The sequence below is a fragment of the Poecilia mexicana genome, unplaced genomic scaffold (assembly GCF_051168715.1).
Source record: "Poecilia mexicana isolate PSO_F unplaced genomic scaffold, ASM5116871v1 scaffold_4, whole genome shotgun sequence".
Lineage (NCBI taxonomy): Eukaryota > Metazoa > Chordata > Actinopteri > Cyprinodontiformes > Poeciliidae > Poecilia > Poecilia mexicana.
In genome coordinates, this window is record NW_028263373.1 from 29,902,127 (window position 1) to 29,911,340 (window position 9,214).

Consider the following 9,214-nt stretch of genomic DNA (forward strand, 5'->3'; position numbering starts at 1 on the left):
TCCCCATCTTCAGCGTGGTACCATCACCATGGCAACAGACAAAGCGAGGAGAGTCGCAGTACTCTGTTTGACCACCATATTTAAGTGGATAGGGAATATGGCGCTATTTCTATTTTTTTAGAAGGTTTTAGAAACCAAAGGAAAAAATAAGCCACTATAATTTATTTATTCTCCTTTAAAACTTGTGAAATATTCCATCTTAAAAGCTTCACTTTATGTTTTTCTCGTTAAGAGTTGAGGACGACGTGACTCTTTCCTTACTTAGAATTGTTTTATATGTATGTAAAGATGTATTTTTAATAATACTTAGACTTACAGCAAGAATCTTGGAGAGAAAAAAACAACTAAATGTTTAATTATGCTGCCGCCACCATGACTCAGTGCGTTCAGACAAGATGTCTGCAAAACAGTATTTCATAGCTTAAAAAGTTCTATTTCAGTATCATGACTGTAGCACCGTTTCCCACTTGTTTCTGTGTTCCTTTTGTGGCAAACCACAGAGGTGGTAAATTCTTTTGGCTATGTTTCTTAGTAGGTCAAGAATTTTGGTACTTTCCCATAAAAGTCATGTCAACAGATCCTTCCACCTGAGCGATGAAACTTTGCAGCGACTTGTCTGTGTCTGTCATTAATGCGTTTCTTGCCAAGGCTGTCAGTTTAAGTGCACCACCAAGTCTTGATGGGTCTTTTTTTTTTCTTGTGCTCTTCCTACTTTCAAATGGAGGATTGTGCAATTGTAGGGACATGGTTTTACAGCCTAACTCTGCTTTACACTTTATTCTGACATGTTGTGGTTCTTGTTCATGGTCATGTTTTCACCAATGTCCAATATCTCTGAAGCCTTTACAGAACAGTTGCATACTGAGATAATTCACATAGATGTGGATTACATTTACTTATCATGCAAATTTAGGAATATGCCCGCCACACTTTTCAGATTTTTTATAAAGTATTTTTAAACCCAACTATTGTTTCCCTTCTACTGCAAATTTTACACTACTTTGTAATGGTCTCTCACATAACAACCTCAAACAACACATTGACAATACAATACATACATGTATACAAAACAAGTTTATGGTTATAATGTGACCTAAAGATCACATGGTAATTTTACAAGGTACTGTATATCCCAGTTCTTCATTTTCAGAGAGATATTAATGGACTTTTTTTAGATATTAGCTCCACTATGCTGCACGATACTCTTTTAGTCATGTGCTAAATTTCAGCCTTACAAAATGCAGAAATACTAAATATAATATATTAATTGAACTTCAAAATATGTTGTTTTAGTTGAAAAGACTAATAGAAAGTACTTATTTTCACTGCAAAAAAGTATTTTCAATTGCACCATAATCACAGTACTAGAAATAATGTTAAAATATGACAAGTGACGTCCACTTTAATGAACAGATGATTCATTGTGATTGTCTCAAAACAAAACTTACAGAACATTATTTGTCTAACTGGACTTGCAGTAGTTGGCCAGTAGATCCCAGCGTAGATCCCAAGAAAACCTTTTTTTTCCCGCATTGTCCAGTGACCACAGCTCCGTAATTTTTAATATAAATTATTAAACTTTCATTAACATCCTGGTTTGTTTGCTTCACTGCAGGCGTCCAAGGCAAACCAGTATAATCCACCAAGAGGAAATGACTAAAACAATGCTATTTTTGTGGCTAAAAAAAACAATAGTTATGTCAACCACATCGCAGTGGAATTAGTGTATTTAGTTCATACATACAAACTGCCAATTGGCGCCATCACTTCCCGGGCCCCAAAGCAAACAAACAAACAAACAAACAAAAAAACAACAAAACATTCATTTCAGATTTTGAAGAATAAAACCATAAAATTATTGTTTCCTTATAGGTCATTTATATAATGAAATCATAATTGTTAAATAACATTAAAGATGTTATTTTCTGGCAAACCTTCTTTGCATTCAGATTGTTGGGTTTTTCAAAGAGTAATTTTAAAGACATTCCCCAAATGCAACTAACAAAGTCCTTGATTGTCTGAAAACAATCCTGATTCATACATGTGGGCATTTATGAAGAATTACATTCAAGGGGGTTGAATCATTTTAGCCACTGCAGTACTCATTTAGAGTTGAATTTGGATAAAAATCCATGTAATATTACTCATACTTATAATAATAAACAACTGAACACTTTTGAAAATTGTCAGTAAACTTAGTTTGCAGAGGGTGTTGAATGATTTTAGGCACAACTCTGTTGGCAATCTCACCAATAAGCAATCTTTTACTGTAAATATAACACACATCGATAGTGGAACAATGGCGGCATCTACTGCTGGTAATAATAACTGCGTATTTAACTTACAAAGTCTGTAAATAATGTTAAAACACACAAATGAACTATTTAGCTAAAGGAGAAGAGACTCCAAACGATTCAAAAGCAAGATACTTTTATGCTAAAGTGTATAGTTTTGTGTATTTTCCTCCAACTTGTTCCAAATACAAAGACTGATGCTGGAATATGTCACGACTCAAACTTGAACAACCTAAATGAATCACGCGAAATAAAATCTGGACAAATGAATGGTAGTTTAATTGGTATTCATTGTATAGTTTCAAACATCAATGTACAGCAGAGTCAAAGGGCAGTGGCAGGCGTCCGGATCACTCAGTCATCGTGCAGCGCGGGTCCGTGTCTCTGTACATTCGCAGGCGGAGTTTCTGTAGCATATTCACACACAGAATCAAGTCATAATTAAAAAAAATAAAAAATAAAAATCACCATAGGTAAAACTTCTGACATATATTATTTGCGATGTTACCTTTTTTTATTCATATTCCAAAGACCGTTTTCCATTTCGTGGCTATAAGAGCAAAAAGAACCTTATCATTTCTGTTATTTAATGTGCAGCTTTTACTTCCTGTCAATACCTGACACAAACATACCCGATAGAGGAAGTAGCCTCTGCTTTCAATTCCGCCAGGTCCCTGGAGTTCAGCCTGGATGGACACACACACACACACACACACACACACACACACAAAAAAAAAAGCAGCAGGATTTAACCTTCTGCACAAAATGATGATGGATTTTGTTGACGTAGAAAACATTGTTTCTCCACCAGCAGAGGAAATGGCACATACCCACTTAAACAGTCACTCCAAAGCAGTGTCCACGTTCCTCATACACATTTGCTCTCTATCTGCTTTGTTTGAAAGCAAATAGGGACGTGTTCCCCTTCCCAGCAGCACTCGTTTTTAGATCGTAATTACTCTCAGCTTGGAAAACACGGCTAATGCAGACTGAACATTACTGACATTACATGACATGACATGACATGACATGACATGATGTGAGCTAAGGATCAGGAAAAGGCATTTAAAGTCCACAGCAGAATGAAGCATGTGTGCTTCGGTATCAGCATCTGCTGGCTGTGCGTGCTGCAGCTCTAAGTTATCACCTGAAACATAATACACCTACTTTTAAAGAAAATTTTTTAATTAAAAAAAAAATCAGGACAAGATGTGTTGAGAAGTCGAGCAAATAGAGCAGTTTGCATCTGTGGTTGCATTTGATTTCTGCATTCAGAACACAAAGTATTTCTCAATTTCATCTAAAGAAGTGGATATCAGATTAGATTTTTTTTGCAATCAAATAAAAACAATAAAAATGAAGTGATGTGAGTGGTACATACGCTCATTACGAGTCCTCTCTCTCTTCTGGGATGGAGCTGAGAAACGAGATGCAGAAGAGGGTGCAACTGAGAGTTCTGACAAACACACACACACGCGCACACACACGCACACGCGTGGAGAGGCAGACACGCAAACATCAACAGTGGAAAAGAGAAGACACCATGGAATGTACACAATTTTCTTTTAGTCTATACAGAAGAGTGTGCAACACAGAAATACAGATGCTTCAGGTCTGCAGTCTAGTCTGCAGGGAAGACCTCATGCTCTATTTGGGGTTTTATACCTTTATACTTATATTTATTAGGAGGAGGTAAGTGAATGTGTACATTTTCACGGGATGGCCATAGCTAAACAAAGTGGAATGCCTCTTATGTCTTTATGAAATTAAGCAGCCCAAAAACTAAAACTAAATTCTTTTCTGTTTTTTTCTCTCAAATCTCTCTCAATTGGAATAAATATGTGTAGCTAAAACAATTAAACTATGGGAGGCCTTAAGTGCTGCAATTGACTAAATGGATATTTACGAAAAGAACCACAAATGCAAAGATGTGCCAGAAGATAAGAATTGTGGAAATAATTAAACATTTAAATTCACTCTATGGTTAAAACAATACCAGAATTTTACTGTCATTGTCAGAAAGACAGCGAGATTGCAGTTCCAGTAATTTCAAATACAAAGGTATTTTTATGTTTTTTTTTTCTTTTTAAAATTGATCAAACTATTGAAATGTAGTAACTTCTGTCAGCATTAACTATCAAAATCAGGGGATTGGCTAAAACTATATATATATATATATATATATATATATATATATATATATATATATATATATATATATATATATATATATATATATATATATATATATACACATATGAGCTTGCTTACAACATAGGCAGCTCAAGTTAACTGTTCATTGCTGTGATGTTAGAAATTATACCTGTAGCTAAATAAATGTAAAATAAATTACATAAAGGGCCTCAAAGGTTTTCATCCATTCATTGGGTGGGGGGATGAAAGGTTAGCATGCAAAATCCATGCAAGAAGAACCCAGGTCAGGATTCAAATCCAGATTCGCTGCAAGGTTCGCTCCTGTCCTGAAGATGCAGGTAGTTATTCAAGGAACTTGACTTTTTTGAAGCTGTGATGCTGCCTTCCTGAGCAAAATGGTGTCCAACATGCATCACACTCATAAAGTGAGGAAAGCTTCGTGAGAGGATTTAATTAGCATTCTGTGCATATTAGTACTGTGCTCGTGTCACCATGCATTCTGCAGCTATTTCTTTCTAGAAATTATGCGTACTCTGGGGAAATAATATGCAAATTATCTGCCGCTGTTATCAGTTTCAGTAAAGCAATATCCAGTTCAGGGGCTTTAAAAAAATTACATGCAGGTCCCGTATAAAGTTGTTTTTGTTCAATCAAGCAACACACTGTGGCAGTGCAGTTTTATTCACTATTAATTTTTAACTTACCACCCCTTGTGACAAGAGATAGCCTTGTGGTCTGGAATAGTGAAATAAAAACTGCACATACAGCATAGGACGTCAAACATCAGGAGAAAAAAAAAATTTGCATGCAAACCAACAGCCAACATATTTCTAAATAAATAAATGTCATTAAGGAAGAAAAAAATTAACTCACCCTTTTACTGTTTTCTTGAACTCTCAGCTCCTAAAAATCCATAAATCTGATTATTGGTGAAGATATGTAACAGCACCACCAAGCATTTTGAGACAATGCAAAGCCAGCATATGATAAAAGATACCTTTGACTTCTGAACCAACATCAAGATACAGAGTTCTCCTATGACATCTGATGTCTGGAAAGCAAATATGGCAGCTGTGAGAAATTATTTTTAATGTGATATTTCCCTCTAAACTGAGCAAGCTGCTTCAGAGCTCACTCACCCAGTACTTCAGGTCTGCAGAAAGATAGGATGAGCAAACAGCATCTATCTGTGGAGAAGCACAAAAGATGAGGGGGGACTGAGCAGAGAAAACCGATTTAGAATACAATAAAGTAAAGTCTACCTGACGAAGTAGCTGCCTCTGGTCTGTTGTGGCCTGCTGAAGACTGACTGGGACACCTTTAATTTCACAGAACAACATAAAAACACCCAGTTCAAACTTAAGTCAAAGAGTCTGCATCAGTACAGTGTTTTGATCCAAAACATGACAGTATGGGTCTTATTGAGCGAGCTAAACAGCTGCATTAGAGCTTTGTGGACGCAGTCAGAGTAGGAATAATCAGCATTTTTTCCTGTATGTTTAGATATGATTGCAGTGAAGGTCCATTAGTAGGTTAAGAGCTTCACAGTCAAACATAGAGGGAGATTGTATCAACATGACGCAAAATTATATCTGCTTTGACAAAAAAAAAAGATCACTTATATATTAAAAAATAGCAATAACTACTCTATGTTTTGTGTATCTATGGACAAAAAAATGCCCAGTGTTGACATTGACCTTAAATAATACAAACGCACTCAAAGGTCAGTTTGATAAAACACGATAAAATGTCAGTCCACATCTGTACTCCCTTCAGTCATTTTTGACTTCCTGTCAGTGAGTAAACACAAACTGAGATACTGTCTTGTCTTGTTTAGATAGATAGATAGATAGATAGATAGATAGATAGATAGATAGATAGATAGATAGATAGATAGATAGATAGATAGATAGATAGATAGATACTATAAAAGCAATCTAAAAACAATCATTATCACATTAATTGAAAAGTTTGGAGGTGTTAATTTGATTTCTCCAACAATAAAAATCATGCAAAACAAACAAACAAACAAAACAACAACAAACAAACAAACATAATTGTTTCATGTCAAAAATAAAAATCTTTGTGAACCTACTTGTAGAGGCTGGTATGGTGAGGATGAACAGGACTGCCAGGGTGATGCTGGCCGTGTTGAGGGGGCTCATGGTGCCGCTGCTGAGGCTGTGCAGGGTGCAGAGGGCTCCGCGCTGCTCAGGCTGGCTTTGGCTACTGAAGGTCTTCATCTCCCTCCTCTGAGTGGCCTTTCTTCGCTGTTGTGTTTTTTTCCTCCCACTTCAAGCTCTTCTGACTTTTTGTCTGGCGTCAGAGAAATATGAAGGCTCGCGCGCCCCGCACCCTCCACAGGGGAACGTGGCTGCGTCACTGGGAAGGGAGCCCCGCGCGCGCGTTAACTTATGAGGCTGAATCAACAAGTTGGCGGTGAAATGCTTCTCGGAACAAGGGGGTAAATTAGGACAAAATGGTGAGTAAATAGAAATCTGTAAGCGGCCAGAAAAGTTAATATGAACTTACAAAAATGGTTTTTGGTGTCACGTTGCCACTGTTAAAAGTCCTAACGTCGGGAGCTTGATAGTAGCTACCAATGGTAATTTAAAATAAGTACGCAAGATATGTTTCACTACTGTGTGCCACTTATTTCTAAACTCAGATAAATGGAACACTGGGTAGTAAACTGTGCGTTTAATTCTTATTTTTGTGTGACTTTACTGTTTCTTATACTATAAAAGTATATTAAGTGGTAGTATTTTGACATTTAGGTGTATATATTTGCTTCTTTCAGAGGATTTTCAAGCTCTGTGTTTTGCTGCAGGACAGTTGGATATACCATCACCACCATTCCAGTCAAAACTAGAGAGAAGAAGAAAGCAACAAAAAAAAAAACACATTGCTCTGCAGCCAAAAAGTGAGACTCATTCAGGTAAACCAGTCAACCCAAACTCATACTCAACTAAACATGTACTATGCCAAAGTTGAGATAACAATTACATTAGTGAAGCTCAGAACTTACTGTATAGCAGTGCTGTTTCAGAAAAGTAATGGCCCTCCTCCGTTTTTAGGTCAGACCACCAAACAACTATATAAAAAAAAAACTAATCGCATTATACTTTTGTTAAACTTGTAATATATTTAAATTACTTCATTGTATAGAGACTCATTATTAGTCATTAGGGAATTACCTTGTCTCAGCACTCAGGTAATTTGTTGGCCTTTGTGAAGCCATGCGTGAAAGCAGAGACACTCCAAAGTAGTTCTTTTTGTCAGGATCTTTTACGATAAATCAGAAAACATAATTATATATATTTAGGGGAAAAAAATACACCACTGTGTAGGTGTACCCGTGCAAAAAAAGATAATGGAAATAGGATGAATTGATAGATGAATACAAAGTAAGGTGGATTAAGTTTATTGCTTGACGAATACAAGGGATTTAGGATTTTATTAAAGTCCCATGTAGAGGAGGTGTGGGAGATATGTAAGAAGGAGACGTAAATGCTGCAAGATAAAATGTGTGTGTTCCAGGAGGATTTTGCATTCATTGTAATAAGGTATGTTGTCAGTTTCACTTATGAAGCTAATACACCATTTTGACCAACTGATTTCAATGCCTCCATGGAAAGAGAAATCTTATTTTGTCTAAAGCAAGCATAAAAGTTTTAAATATAAAAACAGGATACAGTTGATTGAGGAAAAGTGCCACAAGTCCTCCTCCCATATTAGCTTCAGTTAGAGCCGAGCATCTCAATCAAACATTACGTTCATCTCCACCCTTGTCATCCTCCTACACTACTGTCATAAATTAATATCAAACAGTGGGTCAGTGTGCAGGCCATAACCTGCTTGCTGTTAATGGCTTACCAAGACACTTGCTTTTCACAGATCGGTCACCAGATACGTGAAATCATAAAGTAAAGGAAATGTTTGTTGGCGTCATCGTATAGCGTGGTTGCTGCCTCCTGAAAGCTCATGGAGAAGGCAATCATTTGGTCCATCATTCTGGATTACACTTGAAATGTCATGACCTTTGGAGAGTTAAGTTGTTGTAAAGTTGTTTGGCATTTACATACGCTGCTGTAATTAGATTCATATCGTTATTGGTTTATTGAATAATTAAAACCAAGAAGGTGGCTTCCAATGGGAAGGTTATTTGTGTGTGATTGAGACACTATTACACCTTGAAACCACAACACAGATTATGGGCTTCACTGTGATCTGTTTCTAATCCTCTTTCAAAGAAGGGAACCAGTAATAAACCTATGCAACACAACCGAAGCCAAATATCCATTATTAGCCTTGTAATTAATCATTGAATGGGGATGATTTTTTTTTTTCCTAAAATATTGAAATATTATTTTCAAAGCCTGGAAATTGAAAGAAAGGCTTAACAATGAAATGCCAAGTTTAGTTTATTTGACATTTTCTTTCTCTTCAGTTTCTGTTGAAATAATTTTCAAACACGATAGTTGCACAACTCTGTCAAGAAGTGGATTTGAGGTGGTGAGGAGAGACGCAGGCTGAACCCAGGTTGTAGTGAAAATTATGAGATTTAATGAAGGAAGCTCAAAACAGTCCAGGATGACAGGCAGCACAGTGAGCGAAGGCTAAGCTAACACTGGTAGCAACTGACTTGATGACTGCAAACGAGAGCTGAGGTCGCCACAGGACTTCACAGTTCTACTGTGGACCAACAAGAGACAGAGACAACAGGTGGACTTAAATACACACAGGGGTAATCAAGGGAACAAGAC

General features: G+C 36.7%; 1 protein-coding gene across 1 annotated transcript; it reads right to left on the minus strand.

Moving 5' to 3' along the window:
- Positions 1-2,547: 2,547 nt before the first annotated feature.
- nmu (neuromedin U) lies at positions 2,548-6,840 on the minus strand. Its single transcript, XM_088005309.1, has 9 exons — positions 6,544-6,840; positions 5,711-5,766; positions 5,588-5,635; positions 5,446-5,499; positions 5,322-5,351; positions 3,676-3,750; positions 2,927-2,980; positions 2,803-2,844; positions 2,548-2,701 (listed from the first exon to the last, which is right to left on the minus strand). Exons 1-8 carry the CDS (start codon positions 6,689-6,691, stop codon positions 2,809-2,811), a joined length of 501 nt encoding a protein of 166 aa, XP_087861435.1. The 5' UTR covers positions 6,692-6,840; the 3' UTR covers positions 2,548-2,701; positions 2,803-2,808.
- Positions 6,841-9,214: the final 2,374 nt, after the last annotated feature.

What these genes read in the sequence shown, in the direction of transcription:
- nmu (XM_088005309.1), bottom strand. Translation starts at nt 6,691, where the DNA reads ATGAAGACCTTCAGTAGCCAAAGCCAGCCTGAGCAGCGCGGAGCCCTC. An exon ending in TGTTGGTTCAGAAGTCAAAG is followed by an intron (nt 5,352 to 5,445) that starts GTATCTTTTATC and finishes ATGGATTTTTAG; the next exon opens with GAGCTGAGAGTTCAAGAAAA. An exon ending in AGAGAGGACTCGTAATGAGC is followed by an intron (nt 2,981 to 3,675) that starts GTATGTACCACT and finishes GTGTCCATCCAG; the next exon opens with GCTGAACTCCAGGGACCTGG.